This window comes from Hetaerina americana, unplaced genomic scaffold (assembly GCF_022747635.1).
Source record: "Hetaerina americana unplaced genomic scaffold, ioHetAmer1.1.p SCAF_27, whole genome shotgun sequence".
Classification (NCBI taxonomy): Eukaryota; Metazoa; Arthropoda; class Insecta; order Odonata; family Calopterygidae; genus Hetaerina; species Hetaerina americana.
Genome location: NW_027286841.1, coordinates 4,844,145 through 4,865,601, shown reverse-complemented (window position 1 = coordinate 4,865,601; position 21,457 = coordinate 4,844,145). Strand labels below are relative to the sequence as shown.

Sequence of the window (21,457 nt, the reverse complement as noted above, 5' to 3'; positions counted from 1 at the left end):
TGTCAGGACGGAAGTAATTGAAGGGAAGGGCAAAGAAGGTAGAATGATGAGATCTGAATTTGAATGAAGTCATTAATATCTGCGCAGGAAGAAGCTCCCCTGAATCAATAGTGTTATTTCTTAACTCCTGAAATATAGTGGAGGGAAGACTTAATCACCGGTGGCATGTACTCGATGCAGTAAACGCTAATGAAATTCCAGAAGGTTATATTTGTCCCTATTTTCACAAGATAGATTAAAGAGAACTTTTGAACCAAAAGAATAGGTATGGGATGAGATTTAATCAAACAAAATTAAAGGCAATGACGTTTCCAAGAAATGAGAAGGCTAAGGTGAATGTTTGAATTGGCAGGGTATAATTTTAGAGCACATAGAACATTGCATTCATCGGGATAGTACTCGAAATGATAATGGGCAAAGTGTTGTGGAAATTAAAAGGAGAACTGCATTAGGTAAGAAGCATATACGAAGAGGAAGGTGTGTGTCAATGACAGGGGCTTTTGAGTAAAGAGGGTATAAGAATCGATATGGACTTGGGTTGTATGGTTGTGAAACCTTTTTCCAGATCTAATAAAATTGGCCTTTAGGCATAATTAGATTGAGCTGTTTAATGTATAGTATGTGGTAAAATTACAGCTTTATTGTAGCAATTAAATGCAAGCATTACCTGTGTCACATCAATGGTTTTAGGGTATTTGATTCCTCTCATCTTACACCAATCAACTGTACTTCTCTTACGCAGGTGTACAAACATCTTCAGTCTGCATTCTTTCAAACACCAGGTGCCTTGAGTCGCCCGTCCTGGTGGCAGCACATTCTCCCGAGGCAGGCTAAGTTGTAGCTGATATAATTCATGCACCGCAATGCATCTGGTCTAATCAAGGGTCTATAAGGGTTTAATCATGGAATGTTGAGTGGAAAACAAGGATAAATTTTAATATTTATTATGAAATTACAAATTACATGCAATAATATTGATGACATTCTCTCTATTTTTTATAACTTTCTAATTTTAAAAATAGTTACCACTTCTTGGAATACAGAAGTTTTACACTATGTATACCATCTTCTAATAAAATGGATTGGCACCCTAGCTGTGAAGCATATTTCAATGACCAGAATCCAGCATATTTAAACCTTATGTCTGAATTGCCATGTGCAACCTTCTCAAAACCTTTTCCAATAATTCCATGGCATTTGATATATTATACAATCACTGTTCCCATTGGGGCAAAGTGCTAATCTCTGCTAAGATTGGCATTGCTCACATTGCATGTAATTCCTCTATCAAGTAATATCTTAATCACAATTCTAGAATTAACATAGAATTGGAAGATGTGATGTTAGATTAAAACATAATATCCCATGAACATAATTGAAATTGAAAACCCATAATTCCAAACACTAACAACATTGGAAACTCAAAAATTACTCCATCATTAATGACTACTGATACAGCCAACTGGAATTCTGCTCCGGTTGTTAAACCAATTTTCATTTCCATCTGCGTGAAAAAGAAATGCTCACTATAATCAAAGCTTGGATCTCCCGCCAGGTGATATTATTTCTTGCCACCATTCTGGTCTCTCGAGGGCTTTTGGTGCCTGGAAAATTGCTCCCTGTAGGTTTTCATATGCCTAGAACATAATAATTTCATGTAATTAACCTGAACAATTTTAATGAGAATCAAAAACATGATTTCCTCCTCTAATTACCACATACAATACTTATTTATTCTCTAAAGTGGTTCATTACACTTAATGAATTATTTTGCACAGATTCTTGTATATTTTCCTTATATGGGCTATTCTGGTAAAGTGGGATCAGAAAAGCCTTTATGTCATTTAACAGATTTAAAGCATCTTTCAGAAAGATCTAAGCTCCCCTCATGCTATGCTGTGTGTACGTATAGCCAATCAGATATAAGTGGAAGCCAAAAAGCTGCCATTTCATGCATCTGGTTTTGTATCATTGCAGACTGCGCTGCATATCGTAGATGTAGATTGGCACCACTAAAGTCACCCACGTTTCAAATTGCTACGTAAGCTGTGATGCAGCAGTGAGCAAAAACCGACGCTCAGTGCCTGTCATTTGTTAATATCCCATCAAAGCACCCCGAGAACAGATCTTTATCACCTTCTACATCCTCCTGCCACTACCACCACCATTACCACGTGTACAAGTATGAAATGCGGATTTCAGACAGCAGATGGTGCACCGATGCAGTTTGTGGCATAAAGATGTGACATTTGTGCCATTTTGTCTTGCCATCAACAAGTGTCAGATGTGCGTGAGTGATGATTTGAAAAAGTATTTGCATAGTGTTGTGTTGCTGTGTTAAATTTGTCAAAATGTATACCAAGCAAAGAGCATTTGCGGACAGCATTAATTTTTTTGTTTTCATTAGAAAAAAACTGCTGCTGAATCATAGATACTTGGAGAAGCTTCTGGTGAACATGCTCCATTGCAAGATACATACGTGTGAACAATGGTTTGGGCATTTCAAAAGTGATGACTTGGATGGTGCAGACAAAGAACACGGATAGCTCCAAGAAGATGTGAAAAATGGCTCAATGAGGAAAAAAGGGAAAGATTTCCACTGATATGGTATCCACAAAATGCTCAAAAGATGGGAAAAATGTCTAACTAGAAATGGAGCATACTTTGAATTGAGCTCTTTTTATCATTCTTCCAAATTTTGTTTTTAAATCCACGTTTTGTCCTTGTGCACCTGTAAAAACAGTATGGCGGCAACATACACTACAGCAAATATACAACCAGCTGCATGAAAGTGTAGCTTAAACATTCGGCTCGCAGTTAGTTCTTGAGTTCACAAAAGAAGTGATGTTCAGTCATTGTTTTGGGAATGAGGATTGCTATTTTCATGAAAAACCAAAATAAAAGTGCCCAAATCTTTCCAGCATTTGTTCTTTCATTGTTCAAAGTAATACATATTGCTTATTATTAATCACCTTGTATTTTTAACCATAAGATAATTTCAGGAGAGATTAAATATTGCCAGTACAAAGAGTAATCGCTTGAGAAAAGGGAAGTGAAATTATTTGATGGGGTAATATCTATTACATTGAGTGCAAATAAATGTGGGTGATAGTCTTCGGCGGAGCAGGGGGTCAAGGTATTAAAATTCAGTTTAAAGACTAACAATAAATAGTAACAGGCCATGTAGGTTATCGTCATTTCGATTTAAATATTCATAATATATCCATTCAATAATATCACCCATAACTGATCAATGACGGTCATCCAAATATGAGAATGGCCAAAGGTTTTGGCAATTATCAAACTACAATGGTTGGGATGTTAAGATGATTTTGATATTATTGATAATTATTATGATATTATTCATAACTTGATGCATGGGAGCAATGTATGAAGCAAGTAAAATGTTTCTGAACTGATTGCTATGCACTTTCCGATGTGACCATCTTTCTGTGAATACCGTGAGAGTTGGTGGTCCTCTAGTGATGTGCTCTCAGTTTTTTCAGTGAAATATTGGAAGACACCACTAACAGATTTGTTATCGTGAAAGTATTTTGTGGGTAAACATCACACTTTTGGAACCGGGTGGAACTGTGATCAAATTTAGTGGTAGTAGTTTTAATGTAGCCAACCAACAGCTGAAGTCATTTGTGCCATCATAGATGGATGGGAATGGACAAAGGGGGGAAAGAAACCCGGCGTCGGGTCTGCAGTTTAACGTCCCATCCAACGGTTGGCGTAATCACTCTTTAAGTACTCTCCACAAAGCACCTCAACAAGGGATCGGGATACAACTGAAATATATTTACCGTCTCCAGGATTCGAACCTGGGTGCTCAGGGTGTGAAACTATTTAGACACTGCAACATCCCAATCCCCATCAAATTCAGTTATGCATTAAAGAACTGTGAATCACCGATGGATACTTATGGGGATTAATATTCATTTGATTCTGTATCAGTTGCATGATGTTTCAGGAAGGCGGGAATCATTAGAAGGCAAGAGACTGAGTTGCTGTTGTTTCTCCACAAGCTGCAGGGAAAAGAAGACCAGCACCAGGAGAAAGTTGCTTGCTTTGAGCCGGTGGCCAGCAATTAAAATGTTGCGCATGCTTTTCTCTTGCCCAGATCATCTTGCGGAATGGTAGGAGTGCATTTGTTGTCGTTCCTGGTTGTGAATGCACTGGCCTTTTGAAATGCTGTCCTATGATCCCATTCAAACAACTAGTGCACACTGTCAATGTCAACCTTGAATTTTGACGAGGGAAACCCATATTTCTCCACTCTTGAGGTGATGCCCGCCTATGTCTTCTCGCGTTACTGCAATGTTTTTAAGCAAGATAAACTACCATCCCCACACACCCAATTCTCTTTGTACGTATACACATTCATTGAATGTGGAAAATGTCACGCACATCTGTTCCATTAAGAAATGTTGGGAGTGTATGAAGTCTACAGATCCATCCAAGAAACCACCTTCGAATTGTTGCCTACCAAAAATTGCCTGTTGCATTTTCAAACTGTGAGATGATGCAAAGATTAATGTCAAAAAACTTGTCAGAAAGTTTGCTTGATCATCAATAGACTGGTGAAACTAAGGCAAAGGAATCTTGAAACTGGCTACCTACAATAAATGTGGGGCATTCTATAGGTCCTTTGGAAAAATAGAACCACAAATTATTTTGGGTGGATATTTTTATTTTTCAACCTAATCTCCTTTTAGCTCAATGTGATATCCCAGCATTTCTCCAAATTTTTTAAGCCACCCAAAAAGTAGGATTTTCGAAGATCCTCTAAATAGGCATCTGAATTCGTGATGACCTTATTGGTTAATGTTAATCATTTTCTTTTAAAACCATGTTTTCAAGTTAGGATATAAAAAGTCCACTGGAGTAGAAATCTGGTAAATATGGTGGATGTTGGTTGTGAACTTTAATTCCATAATTTTTGCCATCGAAACTGCACAGTTGAGTGCATGCATTGTCTCGACGGAAGAGAATTTTTTTCTTTGTCAAATGGAAAGATTTTCCTTGATTTCATCCCTCATCCAGAGCAGCAATGATGCATAATACTCTCCATTCTATTATTTGTTGTTTTTGCATGTGGATGATCCCACATGCATCCCACAAAGCAATGGCCTCTCTACCTTGTCAGCCAATGTCACCATCGTTGCCTTCCTCAGAGCTCGATCGCCTTTAGTAGCCAGCTGTTTCAAATGTTCCTTTTTCTCTGGAGTACAGCATGTATTGTATCCATGTTTTGTACGCAGTTATGTACTGGTATCAACGTAGAAACTCATCAGTATTGCAATGTAAAACCACCAAACCAGCCTTCAAATCAACCACACCAATGTGTTCGTTCTACGCTGAGAGCAAACATGGCGCCCATTTAGCTGTGATTTTTTTCACAACCTATTTTTCATGCAAAGTTGAAAACACTGTATCTTTTGATATGTATGCCTGTGACCTCAACTATTTCGTGAACTTTGATTTGTGGATCACTCGAAAGCATATTATGGATTTTGTCAATCATTTCGGAGGACGTCACTTCCACTGGGCATCCCGCACGTTTTTCATCAATTGTGGATGTACGGCCACGTTTAAACTGATTTACCCAATTAAAAAAATATCACAATAGCACAGAAAAAAATAACACAGGAGCAGGTACGCTATGAACTTAATCCAACTCTACTTAGATCTCCTTTAGATGGATTAGCCTTTTAAATGTAAGTGTTTCATCACTGCACAAAACTCATTTTTTTCAACATTTATAAATGAAAAAGGTTTGTTTCTTCAATCGACTATGGAAATTTAACAACACAATGGACATAGCTGAAACTGTAACAGCAGTGTAGTGAGAGATAAGGCTTACTAGAAGCAAACCTTCATCGATATGACCAGATAGTTCCCTCTCTTGGATTTTCAAAGGAGTTCCAAAGACAATATATGCATGACCTGAGCAGTTACCTTTCCATTGGAATGACCTAATGCAGAGTTGAGAATAAAGTTAGGAGGAGCCAGCACATCAGCCAGAGCCACAGCTTCACTTTTCAGTTTGGAGCACAGTTGAAGAATTCCTTCTCTAAGTTTCAACCCTGCTTCAGGATTCCGTATCAGGCCTCCTGAAAAAGGATTACGTGCACAATGCATCAGCTATCAACCTTAATGATTTTTTCAAATGCCAATCATTCCTCAATTATAACCTTTGAGGAGAACAAGGGATGCGACCCTTGTTGTAAGACTGTGGCTGCAGAGGGGATGCTTGCAGTTTTTCTTTAAATAAACGATACTCAGAGAATCCTTTTGATGCCTTTGCCATTGAGCACAAATGATAGCATTGCATTGCAAACAAATTCAAATCACCAAAGCAACCAAAATAACTGGAAATGGTTCATCTCTCCTCAATGCTGCAAACTCATACTCTATATGTACGTACAAGATAGTAAAGCAGGCAGAGCTTTCCTTGTGAGCAGATTCTGCTCATATTAAGAGGCTTTGTGTATCGTATTTGTGATCTATGCAGCAAACTGTGATTTTGTGCATTAGTTTTTTAACACCGCTTTCAAACCATATATATTCTTTAGCAAAGGAGTAATGCTTTGCTGTGACTAACCAAAATTTTCAGGAAACCATTATTTCAACAGAAAGAACTGAAACAATAAATCAACTTTTTAGAAATATAATCAATTTAGTCTGCACTTCTTAAAAGTTAGTAATTTTTAGTTGTTTGTTTTAGATGAGAGTCACCTTAGTAGTATCAAGAGAACAACAGCAAGCAAATATTCTTGCTTTTCATCAATCCTGCTTGGCTTGAAGTTTTAATTATCCAATTAATCATTGGTGGCATTCGGTAAAACATTGTGGAATAATCACAGTTGCTCATCTAAGAAGCCTTTACCCTTAAATTTCAAAAAACAAAGAAATTTTGCACTTTCATTTCCTGATGGTTTTGATGTACTGCTATTGTTCTTTCCTCAATTTCAAGACATTCATGCCAATGCCAGAGACATTCATCGGTGGAAGAGAATTCAACATCAAATTTGAAGTAAAAATGACTGTTCAGAATTGACATGCTCAGAATTGGGGCTAAAAGTGGAAAGCCTCTGCTGCATTTCTCAATGAACTACACACACAAACAACGGCCACTTTTATTGTTTTTATAGTCCTTAATTCCTCCCCTGCAGATCCTAGGGTTTTGTCCAACTCATCCAAAAAGGAAGGAGGGCTTTGTTTTCTACAATTTATCTTTGCATTGATCCCTCTGGAATGACTAATTCAACTTTCATTTTAACTCTTAAGTTATATCTTTTTACTGGTGATATTAGTCAGCTCTTAGTGTAAGACTTCCATCTATTAGTTCTATTAGAATTTAGTAAGACACTTCTCCCCTCTCTCACAAAAGGAAACACACATTGCAGTCACTTGAATTGTGATGATTCCTTTTGTTTAAAATCGCAGAATAAAAATATTCTTCTCTGAAAATATTTTAGCAGTACAGGATGAGGGCCTACACTGATGGAAACTAAATGTTGTGCAATCAAACCTGTTGTAAAAACGAAAGAATTATAACCTTGGAAAAATGTAAACTTTTCAAGTATTTCTACTGAAATCAATGAAAGGTTAAAGTCCACCTTTTTTAGTATTAATTTTAACTTTACACTTACATTTTTGGCACACAATATGTCTGTTACTGTGGGTTGAAAGACATTTTTGTCTCTGAATGTGCAAAAATTTTTACTTCCAAGAGAAAAAAATTCGTAATTGATAATTCAAATAAAAGCATCATCAAAAAATTGAAAATTATCTTAATTTTTTTCACAAAACCATTCTTACTTTAAATTACAGTAAATGTTTAAAGAACTGGCTCTGGGAGTGTATTTTATGATTATTCTTTTACATATTTAATTGAAAATGCTTTCAAATTGCAGGGCATTCTTTGAAGATATACTTCATTATCAAGCATAAGAAATATACACACAAAAACAAATGAAAAGACGGAGTGATTTTCTAGCACTTTGTACCATCTCCAAAACATGAGTGAGAAGTGGCGAATGCAAATGATTCAGTCTAGCCAAGTGCTGCCTTCTTCATTGTTGCATGTGCTCTCAGTGGTACGCGCTGCTAGGCCTTTCTCCCTCTTTTATAGTGCTTTTCCTGTTAATGCTTAGAGAATTGAGGCGCCTAGAGCAGAGTCCTACACAGGCGGTCCACGGCCTGCCCAAGATCAGCCCACTCGCTTGAGCCATGAGTTGGGCCCAACTCAGCCCGAGGTGTGGGCTCAGTACTGTTTGGCCCTGCCTAGCCCATATGTGGGCATTCAAGCTCACACATGCGCATTTCACATCCTATATTGGCTCAGCAAATGACTGCACGGGCATTCTTTGTTGGTCTGTTGCCCGCCTACAGCTGCGCAAGTGTGAGCATCAGAAAAGACCGCCATGAGAATTGAAGCTGAGTGACTCCCCTACCATTTTCTTTTCCCCTTTCCAGGAAAGCAATGCCGTTAGTTGGGATTCAGATCAAAGTGGAAACCTTTTTAGATGACAATGTATTGTAGAGTCTCAAGAGGACAAAGTAACATGTTTTTCTATCTTATGCAATGTGTAAAACCTTTCTCCTTGGAAACCCTCAGCCCCTTCATTCTCCTGTCCAAGCTCATGGTGGCCTGCATGTTGTTGGGCGCATGGGCCCACGACAGGCCCACGTAGAATGCCTGTGCAGTCATCGGTGGGCCAGAATAGAATTTGAAATGTGTAGTCCTCAGCCTTACAGTCGGTCCATCTTCAGAATCGGCCGGCCGAGGTCAGGCCCACTCATCAGATGGCTTAGCCCATGGGCTGTCTCTGGGCCAGGGGGCTGTGGGCTTGGACGGACCCTTGAGGCCCGTGCAGGACTCTGGCTTGGAGTGAAATTTCCTCTCCCCCATCCCTCCATCTCCCCCCTGCCCTCCCTCAATACCATTTGGATTTGTTCCACCGGCATCCCCCTCCCCCTTTGCTCTTGATAAATGCTCCTCACATGGCATCTTTATTGAATGACTGAAGTCTGTTCTGTTTCAAATGCAAACCACACTCGTGACCACCCCCAAGGGGGGTCGTCTACTTCATTGCACCATGCAAAAAGATCGCCACGTCTTCCAGCTGCATACGGCCAAAAAAGAATGAACTAATGTCATCAGTCAAAATTTTTTCCAAAAAGTGATTTCCAAAATGGAACTGAAAGTAAATTTTCATTTAGTCAATGCAGATCTCAGTTTCTCACCAAGATTGTTGTCTTGAGCAGACAACAGTTTCACTAGATACACTAATAGTGTCTCAAGTTGACGATGAAACCTATTCAAAAAATTTGTAACTATATTCATGGGCACATTGCCTCCGATAAAGTGCCAAAATTCTGGAATTGCTTTGAAACATTCCTATGTATTTACATCACATGCTGCAGGGCCATCAGTCCTCATTTTGTTGTTGATAGTCCTTTAAAAGTTTAAATTTTAAATTAATGTCGGCTGGTATTTTATGAAATAGCCATTGATTAATCATAGATTGGTGTAGGACATCAGGTGGAATTCTTTGCTGCGTGAAGTGTGGCATCCACATCCACCCCTTCTTCTCCGTCGGGAAGCAGCGTGCATGGAAATTGACATATCTACTCTAGAATTGGCATTCAAGCAAGGGTTCGGATTGAAACTTTATAAAATATTTGATTATATTCTGGACTGCCACAGAAGCCCACAAAATAAACTAGGTTACAAGGGAAATCAGTCAAAGTGACATCACCATAGCTAATCACAAAACATGGGCAAGGGTAATTTGAAAATGTTCTCGGAATGAAATAGAACTAAATGACTAATCTCAGGGAAACTTTTTTATTTTTCTAATTAGTCTCCCTGTTCACTAATGAACTTGGTTCAGCGATGTTCCAATGTCTTGATCCCATCTCGAAAATTAGATTCCTTCAGGCCTGTGCAAAATACCTGTCAGTTGTAAGTTCTTTGTTAAAAGAGAATCTCCATCCACTGAGGAAATTTTGAGTTGGGGAAGAGGTGGAAATCTTATTTAGCCAAATCTAGGAAATAAGGTGGATGTGGCAATGATTCATATCTTAGTTCATGTATTTTTGCCATGGCAATGACACGTGTGTGTTGCCGTGCATTGTCTTGATGAAAGATGACTTTCTGCCTCGTCAAACCTTGGCTTTTTCTGTGTATCTTTTGCTGTAGTTCATCCCAGAGGCTAGGGTAGTATTGTCTAGTAATTGTTTGACCAGTGGGAAGATAATCTATCCACAGAATCCCTTTCGCATCCCAAAAAACTGAAGCCATCACCTTTCCAGCTGACTCTATTGCCTTTGCTTTCTTTGGTAGTGGGGTATCAACATTTTTACACTGCTTTGACTGCTGTTTTGTCCCTGGGGTATGGTACACTACTAAGTTTCATCTGTAGTCACAAACAGGCTCAGAAAATCTTGTTGGTTGCCTTTAAATGGGCCAAAAATAGTTTGCCAATTTCCAATCTGATGTGTTTGTGACTCTGCATCAAAAGTCCCCGCACCCATCTTGCGGATACTTTTCTCATATCTAATTCCACCGTTAAAATGTGATATGCCCATTCAGATGACATTCCCACAGCCTGTTCAGAAGATATTTTGGCCGACCACTAAAAGGATCATCATCTAAGCTGTCCCGAACAAACTTAAACTCATTTGTCCACTCGGACAAAGTTGAATGTGAAGGAGCAGTCTCCCGGAGTGTTCTGAAAGCCAGCAAGAATTTCCTTTGCTTTCATACTTCCTTTATGAAGCATTTAATCACTGTTCGAATCTCAATTTTTCATCTTCACAAATCACTAGATGGGAACAACAAAAGAGCCTGAGTCTGCACCAAAGATCTCTTCCCAGAGCATGTTTACTCGTTAAGGATTGCCTGTTGCTACGTGGGAAACTCTGAGAACCTTTCAAACTATCCTCATATGAAGACCCACCCATGAAGAGTGTGGACAGATGCTTCTCAAGGCTCCATGCGCCATACAATGAGCACACATCTCTGAGGACCCTTCTCTCTCTTGCATCCAACTCCCTCATTTCTTGCATCCAATTTAGGAAATTCTGCAAGGCGTAGAGCTGCAAAGGAAGAGGGACCAATGCAATTAGAGCTGAACCCCTGAAGGACATCAAGTAATGAGAGAGTTTTTATTTCACAAGTTAACCATGCAATCTTCATTGAGAACAACATGGTTTTTGTTTGGACATGCATGATTCTCTAGGCATTAAAGAGACGTTATCTTGTCTAATAAGGGCAATGAGAGGAATAAGAGAGACATGCTGGATTTTGAGGAGGAGGGTGGGCCAAGAAAGGGGGGATTGGGGAGGGGGGGAGGGAGGACTGAGTGAGGGCGGGATGTGTATGCAGAGCATAGTCTAAGGGGCGACGGCCAAGAGGGGGCCCATCCAAATAGAGCAGAATTATTAACAAATAATGGTGAGAATTTAAAAGGTAAAATTCAGGATAACGTAACTGAATTTCAAAACACCATAAAAAATAAGCGTTTATCTCATGCATAAAATTGTTGGAAAATATCAGAGTTTTCACCAAGCATTTAGCAAAAATTATTCTTATATTTCTTCTTATCTATTGCCCTCGCCGTGACATTGGATTGGATTTCGAAAATTTTGCCCGCCCCACATGCACATTGTTGAAAATTAAGTTACATAATTTACAATGGGTCCATTTCCAAATTTTTAAATGGCTTGAATATAAATATGTACTGCCGGGACTTGATGCAACATAGTTGATCACAAAAATCAAAATTCATTGTTCTCAATTAAGAAAATGTCAACCATAGTTATCCTTTTTATCATTCATCTTTTAAGATAGCGGAAAACCATTATCAAGCCTTCCACATGGCGACCGAGCAAATGTGCAAAACTGCGATGAATAGACAGACACAGGTATTCATGAAGATGTTGTTGATGATGATAAATAATGGGTGAGGGCATTTATGAACGAGTGGTCATCAATTGATCAAAAGTGACAACATTTTTGTGGAACTGAAATTTATAGGAAATAAATTTGATGGATTAAGAAAATGCACAATGCAACTAATTTATGTTTCTCCTAGAGATTCAAATTCAGAGAAAGGACATCTGAAACTTAAAAGAGAATTGAACAATTATAGCCTGACCATCAAAGAGATGCCGAAATCTTCCTCTCCCTCTGTTAAATGTCAGAAGGTTTGGTGAGAATGAATCTATAAGTGAAACAATACTTTTCAACGACAAGCATGAATATCTGAAATTTACATAAACTTGTGGCAAAGTGAACGTATCCATTACCTCAAGGTATGCAATTGAAAGGCTGCGTGCATAAAAAGCCTGTGAGTCATTCTTGGCCTCGAGCGGGTCCTTGCCTTCTGCCTGGAAACGCTTGAGGCGGAGTGAAGTTGCTTCCAGCAGCCAGCAGCATAACCATCTGTAAGCGGTGATCAGTTCTGAAGTGATGGGGAGAAGAAATGAATCAGCACAATATTAAGCACAGCTGACATAAAAATTGACTTGAAATTTACAATGGAGGAGGGAATGCAATTGTGGCGGAGTCTCCCTCTGGTGTGCACACCTCAAGTCTCAAATTTAAAATTTACAGGTTGAAAGCAACATGTTGAAGCACAGATGGTATTAATCAAGACGGGTACTTTTTGATTAATTTAAAAAAGAATCAGTGAGTGAATATCAATGAATGTATATCAATGAATATCATTTTAATCTTCTTTATCTAGTCATATAACATCAATTGATACAAATAAATATATTTTGGATTCACTTTGATGACTTGACCTGAACTTAGCTTCCTCAAAGAAACTGCGGGAGATGCCGCAACAGTAACTTTTAACGGATTCATCCGCTAATGTGCATTTCAATGCAACAATTTCAGGCTAAAGCACTCGACCGGATATTGAGGGATCTGGGTTCGAGTCCCAGTCAAGGCGAATGATTTTTACGCTCTGAAATTGTAAGCTTCCTCAATTTTCAATGGCTACTTACATACAGCCACTGGACTCTCTCCATGAATTTCAACATTATTGGTCAAAAACTACACTTTTAAAGATGAGCGGAGAATGTAAAAGAGAAAACCTGTGCTTATACAATATTGTTAAAAGTAAAATACGTATTTTAACGAAACTAGTATTCAGTATTTTTGAATCACAGATAATCTGCAACATCAGGAGATAATTTCACAGAACAAATTAAGGTTCAATGGTATATTTGACCAGTAGAAAAGTTTTTATCATATTATGCTGGCAAATTCACTGTGTATAACAAAATTTCGACAAAAGAGAGTGGCCCCCTCTCATTTTGAGCATTCAATCGTTACATGTTCCTTAATTTTGGTAATGACACAGGTTTTGAGGCATTCCAACTGCAAAGCTCATATTTCATAAAAGACATAATTTTTGAGCACCTACAACTCTGGCAGAACAACAGGATTGATGCCCCAGAGGTGTGCGTGGCTGCACCGAGAAAGTGATTAGCTGTGCACATGGGGGAATTAACTGGGATTGGTGCACACCTTCGGGTTGCGTGGCTGCCTCTGGAGTGGCAGGATTGTAAGTGGCCGAAGAGAGGAGTTTGGCGGCATCTGATATGAAATCAGCCGAGCCAAAGGGAGTCCGAATCCCTTTCTTGCCAACCAGGCCTTCCTCCCAGAGTTTGAGCAGCCAATTGCTGGTCTGTTGCAGGAGGACATTGTTATCACCTTCGTACGTGCAATTGGCATCATTGTTGTCCCTCAATGACCCAAGACCAGACACTGGAATAACAATAATAATTATTGAGTTGAAATAAAGCATTGGAAAGCAATCGTCATTATGGGAAAAATGCGTTGAAGATGGATTTGATGCATCAGAGCATTCAGTTCCGAACTTAATTTGACAGGTGGTACTACCCGAGTAAAAGCATTGGAACAATGAAAAATAATAATGAAAATTGATTGAGATATTTTTAAAGTGGAATCAGTTTAGTGGTTGAGGTTTGTCATGATTTTCTAAACTTTTTGGCTCATCAAATTATCTGTCATTCCTTAAAAGGAGTAGGACTTTATTTGAAATTATTTATTGCAGATAATTGCAGAAACAAAATAGCTGATCTTAGTATTTGATACTCCTGTGATTTAGTAATGATTATAAAAAGTAAAAAAAATTTTATTTATAGTCACTTTATCCAGGAATGAGTTGAATCATATTCAACTCTTCAGTCAAGACTAACACAAGTTCATACCCAGGTACCTAATCTTCTTTCCCCCATGGCTAATAATGAGTGTTATTGAGTGTCAAGCAGGCCAAGCTGCATTCACACTCTTGCATAACACACATATCAAACTAATTCCATCCCATAGATGTGTGTGTTTTTTTGCGAGAATGTTCAACCGTAAAATGCCTCCCCTTAGTTTGAGGGGCTGATTTCATTTGTGCCAGGCGATGAAATTAGAGGCAGGCATCTTCATGGGATATGTAAAATTGGTCGACTGCCTTGCCATCAGGGTGACAGGTGAAACCAGAATGTCAAATATATTCATAGTTTGATTTTTCAGTAAATTTGAGTGATTGTAGAATGTGCTCTCAACAGGGCTGAAATTTGGCCCATTTGTAACAATGGCCGTGGTTGAAAGTGATTCCCATGGGGAAGGAAGCTTAGGATGGTCTAAATATTTGCGGATTTCTCCTAACTATGTAGGCACCTTGAAATTTAAACTTAATGGCAGTTTTTTCTTTATTCTAAAGCAAAAGCACGACCATGAAAATTTGCAATTGGTGTAAAAGTATTAAACGTAAAGACTTTTGACGGGCATTGCACCAAATGAAAGTGATGGCAACATGCCTTTCAAGTAGCCATGTCCTCCGCAGGCTTCTCTGCATTCTTGAATGGCATCACGAGCCACCCATCCCACCACAGGCTTTCCGGCGCATGAGAGACCGTGTATCTCAAAACCGGTATCTGCCTGTTGAGAGAGGAGGGAGACTGGTCATTAGCAAGCTCTTTCAAATGTGACGAGCTATTTGTTAAGCCAATTATTCCTCGGGTACTCACAAATGTTTGTTGGTCACCATCACCAGTCATTGTTTTCAACCGAAATTCAGCCAAATTTTTACTGAATGTATCCGAGAATATTTTGTGAATTATAGCTGCGGCTAAATACGGAAGTAATCGCCATCTCTTAAAGCAAAAAATGTTATTACATGAGGAAAGAGTAAAAGAAAAATTAGATTCCTACAATGTTATTTTGAAAATGCACACTTCTATCATATCAGCATGATTAGAACATCTCCCCATCTCAAACTCAAGCATTAGTTTCAGTTTAAAGCAATAACATCATGACTATTACTCTTTTCAAGAATTAATACATAGCTATTATAAGTTCTACAATGGTGGATAAGTGCTCATGGGAGTCCTTGTCAAGGTTTTTTTTTGTTAAAGAATCAAGGGAATTGGAATGGGATATTTATTTATAAATCCCATGGCCCACCAGATAGTTAAGATTCAGATCAGATGGTAAAAATTTCCAGGAGAAATGGCGATGATCTACTTAATGGACTAAAAATGCTAATACCTGCAGTTGGTATTCTATCACTGGACTTTCCTCACTGGTATTGCCACTTGATGTATTGGTGAACTGCTTTCTCACCGCAGAATATCTCACACCTATGACGACAGCATTGATCAAATATCCCAAGCATATTCCAATTATTGAAACGCGGCCAGATGAAAGGCTGCCAAGTGAAGCACCTAGAGAGGCAAATGGTTTGACATCATTTAGTGGCCAAGGATTGAGTTTTTCTCAGCTCAGACTCACTCACAATGAACCAGCAGAGAGGAGCAAACCATCACATTGAGAATTCCACATGAATATCCACACCAAAGACCCTTGGAATCAAATATTTAGCTCTGACGACCAATCACAGCCATATTTTAATTAATTTTCAATTTGTTTTCATGCTTATACACAATCATCCCTTCTGTTGTACACCATTTTGATGGTGCAGATTGTTAATAAAAGGACCTATGACAATTTAAATATTAGATTGGTGTAGTCAGCAAAGAAGTTTTCCATTTAATCTATTTAAAGTTCAATTTTATCCACAATTAAATATAAATGTTATAAAAATTGAAATCCCAAAATTTTCCGTATTATTTTTATGTTGTTTGACATTGGTTACAAAATGTTTACATCATTCTGAGCATTCATAGAACAATGCATATAGAAATATGCATGGTCAAAAAAATCAGGTGCTTCATTTCAGGATGATTTCCTGAAATAAAGTTTGGCCTGAACATTAGGGCATTTATACATATATTTATGCATATATGCATACATTTTTGCATTACTACATAATTATTTGGCTATCATATTTGAATGAAAAAGAAGAAAACGAGTGCATTATTCAGTTGTACGGATATGGTCAATGGTAATGTACTCATAATTCATCAAATTCCTTTTGGCCGTAAACATTAGGTACGTTACAATTACATTAGGTTAGTGGCTGAGCTTGGCAACCACCTCACTAACCCAGCAGGCAATTGACATTATTCAAGATATGTCACAATTATATGCAATGAGGAGAGAATGGCCATGCAGGGCAAATGAAATTTAAAAGATAACAAATGAATGAATCACTTTATTAACATATTTGGCATTAAAGTAATGCATCAGGAGCATAAAAGTCATACCAAAACGCTTGTTGGGGTCCTTGAATGGGCTGACATATGTTCCATTGGGTAGAACATCTCCCGTCTTGTTCAAAAGGTTCTCCCTTGGTATGCGATAGTTTTGGAACATCACAAACCTGAAATTTAGTTGCCACAATGGATGACAGTGCAGAGAAGCTTAACACAGCACCTTAAACCAATTGTAAGTTGTCTCAATCCTTACCCATTGTCCACACCATTCAAACCATTCTTCTCGCCCATATCACCGACAATTATGCCCGGGTATGGTAGGAGAGTCAAAGGATTCCGAATGGGAACCACAAAGGCGTGCAGGCCATGGTTCTCCTCGTTCCGGTCCCCCTTTCCAACAATCAGCTGTGCAAACACTATGGCATGAGTGCAGCACTTGCCTGGGATTTGCATTTGTGCCAAGGATATCAAAAGAGCAGGTTAATGACATGTTGCGTACAATTTAATTTCTTTAATCTTAACATCTGATTTTGGACATGCGATGTAGCAACATTCTTTCTTCCTTACCTATCCTTGCAAATACTTAATTAGGCATTAACAGCAGTTTTAGTGAGACAGCAAGTTACTTTTAGTATGTAATTAAAAAGAAATATTTGAATAGCACAGGCTTTTAAAATATTAAAATAAACAGATGCTTGTCATCTACTACGGGTTCTATTTTAACAAAATTGTTAGGGATACTCGGTCATGAGTCTCTATTCAGGGAAGTCCATGTTGATCAACCCAATGCCCTGAAGTTGCCACAGGATGCTCCCTCCTGAGAATATTGTGACCCTGGTTGACACTGCCACTGCTCTCTCAGTCTATTGTGACTTTATTCACAGTAGACTGAAACATGGCATTGCCGTGTGGGGGCACTCAAGTCACTTCGTGCACCTCTTAAGACTACAAGAATTGGCAGTGAGAATCCTAGGAGAAGTTCCAAGGGCAAGCAGTTGTATTTTAAAAGATTCAACATTCTAACTCTTCCCTGTTTGTGTATATTCCATACTCTAGTCTTTGCACATCAAAACAAAGCCATGCTCACTCTGAAAACCAATGCTGAAGTAGGTACATTGGTTGTGCAGAGCACAAGAGGTTGCAATGACTTTAGAATAATTGCTCACAACTCATCCATGTTTGCTAAGAATCCTGGGTATGTGTAATGTGAAATTCTCAGAAGTACTGCCGAGAAAATTAAGGGAAATAGATGATTTTTTGTTAAGTAAGTTTAAATTATATACATTCCTTTGTGATCATCATTGCTATACAGTTGATGAAATCATATCCCTTTCTCTAGGTAAATGATTTTCTGCAAAAATAACTCGATGAAAGTAGTCTTGTTAATGCTCCCGACTCTTGTTTTAGGTTCTTAATCTGTACACTAACTTATATTTTTATTTTTTGAGATATACAGGGTTCGTCCGGAAAATAAGTGTACTGAGCTCAGGAAAAAAAATTTATTGCACTTTTACATATCTTAAGCTAATATTCCTCAAAATAGGACCCTTGTGAGTCGATACACTTGTTCCAGCGGCGTTCCCATTCCTGGAACGCTCCCGCGAAGGCATCATCGGGTACCTCTCGAAGACTCGTCGTCGACCTCTTCTCTGCCCTCCACGAACATCTTGTGCCACCGAAAGATCATGTTTCTGGACATGGCTGACTCCCCGTAAGCCTGGTTAATCATACCGACAATTTCGGTAGACGATTTCCCAAGCTTTACCGCAAATTTGATGGAATAACGCTGCTCCAAAAACTTCGGCATCGCGTTCCGTGACGTGGGTCGAGCGTGGAGGTTCGCGTTAACAGAGCTCCTCAATACACCACAGCTCAGAGCCGACTGCCTTTTTCAGCATCGCTTGCCAACATACCCCCCTCCAATCGCAGCCCGTCAGAGTGGTGCTGGTCACGCCTGGAGCGGCGCGCCCAGCCCAGGAGTCAGTACACTTATTTTCTGGACGAACCCTGTATGCTGACTCTGTAATATTCCCTCTGTGATGTCTGCATAGAGTATGAGCAGACAAAAGGATGTGTAGCATACTTGTCACATATATGTCTTATTGGAAACAATAATAATTACTATTATTTGTGATTTTTGTCATGACACAATCATAAAGCAATTGGAATTAGATCAAAGTCATGGTGTAGTCAGAATACTGCATAAGCATCTTTGTGATGAAGTAGAGGCAAGAGAAAGCTATCAAAATAGTCCTCTCAGAAGGGATTCAAGCGAGATGAAAATGGTGAAGTTGGCCTGGGGACTACCTGGGTCAGCACACTTATGAAAATGTGCCATACGAGGGTGGTCCCATAAGTACCCGGCCTGACCTAGACACGGCAGTAGTTGTTTGAACAATATCACTGTATTCAAAAGTACACAATATATAAAGCATATGTTTCAAGTTTGAAGATGCCACGTTGTTTAGTATTTGTTTGGCAGCCATCAATAGTGAACGTTATCAGTGAATTTATGAAAATGGAGAAAATTGGTCATCTTTATGTGATACAATACTTCTATTTGAATGGCCTCAGCCCAACCAATATAAAAGCTGAACTGGACTCTACTCTGGGTGAGTCTAATCCTTTGTTAACAACAGTAAAATATTGGGTGGCAGAGTTTAAACAAGGCCGTACCAGCTGTCAAGACAAGCATCACATTGGTCGACCAAATGAGGTGATGACTCCAGAAAGGGTGAAGAAAACCCACAAAGTGATACTGGATGATCATCAACCGAAAGTGCACGAGCTAGCAGACGTAGTAGCCATTTCAAAAAGTGCGGTACATCGTATCTTAACTGAAAATTTGGCTGCAGGCAAGGTTATGGCATTAGATTTTTTGGGATGCGCATGGGATAATTTTCATTGACTATCTTGAAAAAGGAAATACTATCAACAGTGAGTCTTATGCTAACTCATTGCAATGTTTGAGCGAAGAAATCAAGCAAAAGCGGCCAATGCAACAATTTCAGAGTGTAAAAATCATTCGCCTTGACTGGGACTCGAACCCAGATCCCTCAATATCCGGTCGAGTGCTTTAGCCACTTAAGCTACCGAGGCGTCCTCTTAAACTCTGAAATTTTGGGGCTTTTAAAGGAACAAGATGTTGTGACGAAATACCGTACATACAATGTCACAGGCATTCGTATTCGTGCGCGACGCGCCACAGTCCACGAGGTTAAAGCCAACTTTAAACACTTATGGTGTTTACACTTTGACAAATTCCAAAGAAACTGCGGGAGATGCCGCAACAGTAACTTTTAACGGAGTCATCCGCTAATGTGCATTTCAATGCAACAATTTCAGTGTAAAAATCATTCGCCTTGACTGGGATTCGCTTTGAAGTGGTTTCCCGTTGCCTTCCTCAATAGTGTTTTTAACGTGACACCATTACTGGCCGCCCCACTGGGGTCATACGCCATTGCAGCCGCCTCACTGGAGAACAGATGCTGTGTGGACTACCTTTCGTCTGGCTCCTAACCTTCAACCTATCTGGCATAGGTGACCCTACTAGGAGCAATTATTATTACTTCTGCCAGCACAGCTCTAGGGGTCATCGGAATACACAAGCCTTTCCAACACGTCAAGGTTGTAGTCCGGGGAGGGGAAGAGACACATATGTATTGTAATTTAACTTTTGAGAAGCCCAGTTCAAAATATTCACTTAAAGAATACAAGGGGTTTGAAATCAACCCATCCTCAATTACTTTTTGGAACTAATCATAGCTAGACAGTCCTGCTGGGTAAGGAAGTTTGTTATAGAATTTTAAGGCAAGGTTATCCAACTGACAGAAGGTTTTGGACAATCTGCATTGGGTAATGTCTAACATATTTCTTGACCTCGTATTATGGCTCTGTATATTGCCTCTTAAATCATAATTATTTACATTATCTTTTACATAAATTAAGCACAGGTTTATGTATATGTTAAAGACCGTCATCACTCTTAGCCTGACAAATAGCTGAGGACAGTGATCATAATGGTCAGAGCTGTTTATAATCCTAACTGCTTTCTTTTGCAACTAAAGCAGAGCTTTCATGTCACATGCATGCAGTACGGAAGGTGAAACTAGACCAGCCAAAGGAGAGCAATGTGATTCATAGCACCTGGTAGGGCATTAAGTGGTCATATGATTGCCTGCTTAAGTCAGCACTTGAGAAATACATGGATTTGTGAGGGATAGTTGATTGTGAACCTGTTCTCTTGGAAAATATGTAAAAGTGGGTCTGATAGAGAGATACATTTCTTGAAATAAAATCAGGGTTTGTTACTTTCCCTCCCACAAAATGGAATGCTGCAAAGGTTATGTGAGTTAATTCTTCATATGAAACAAGTGCGCAAGGGAGAGGTTCAAGTGATCGAATGAGTGTAGTATAAGGCAATGCTCTGATGAGAGGAGGCTTTTTCTGAGACTTGTATAACTGGGGTGGTTCTCTCTGGTCCATCCTTTGAAAGAGCCTTTTGCAAACAATCATTTCATTTCCACCTGTCCTGGAATTTTTGGCCTTGTGAACTGGTACACCATCCACAATCTGTCCCCGGTCATACTACATCATCATCATTTTCAACCATTTCAATGATAGAACAACTATTCCCAATTTTATTGATCCTCAACCCACCACAATAATAACTTTACAGAAACAGATACAAATCTTTCTTCTTTGACTCCTGTTCAGAAAAAAAACTGTCAACTTGATAGGTAGTATATGAGCTATGTACTAATTGGAGGCCAGGAGAAGATGGCTTCCTGCGAAT

General features: G+C 39.0%; 2 protein-coding genes across 3 annotated transcripts in view; one reads left to right on the top strand and one right to left on the bottom strand.

Moving 5' to 3' along the window:
- The window catches only part of LOC139689697 (peroxisomal acyl-coenzyme A oxidase 3-like), a 57,591-nt gene extending 56,622 nt beyond the window's left edge, over positions 1–969 (top strand). For both annotated transcript variants that reach the window (XM_071586899.1, XM_071586900.1), the window contains exon 13: positions 743–969. In XM_071586899.1, coding sequence (XP_071443000.1) covers positions 743–841 — 99 coding nt within the window. In that variant the 3' untranslated portion in view covers positions 842–969. The remainder of the gene's footprint in view (positions 1–742) is intronic.
- Positions 970–1,517: 548 nt separating this feature from the next.
- Positions 1,518–21,457, bottom strand: part of LOC139689698 (peroxisomal acyl-coenzyme A oxidase 3-like) — a 31,214-nt gene continuing 11,274 nt past the window's right edge. The window contains exons 6-15 of the mRNA XM_071586901.1: positions 16,916–17,102; positions 16,714–16,829; positions 15,596–15,771; positions 15,076–15,201; positions 14,866–14,986; positions 13,559–13,798; positions 12,328–12,482; positions 10,977–11,115; positions 5,965–6,119; positions 1,518–1,637 (exon numbers count right to left, since the gene is read on the bottom strand). Of these exons, the coding sequence (XP_071443002.1) occupies positions 1,533–1,637; positions 5,965–6,119; positions 10,977–11,115; positions 12,328–12,482; positions 13,559–13,798; positions 14,866–14,986; positions 15,076–15,201; positions 15,596–15,771; positions 16,714–16,829; positions 16,916–17,102 (1,520 nt within the window). The 3' untranslated portion in view covers positions 1,518–1,532. The remainder of the gene's footprint in view (positions 1,638–5,964; positions 6,120–10,976; positions 11,116–12,327; positions 12,483–13,558; positions 13,799–14,865; positions 14,987–15,075; positions 15,202–15,595; positions 15,772–16,713; positions 16,830–16,915; positions 17,103–21,457) is intronic.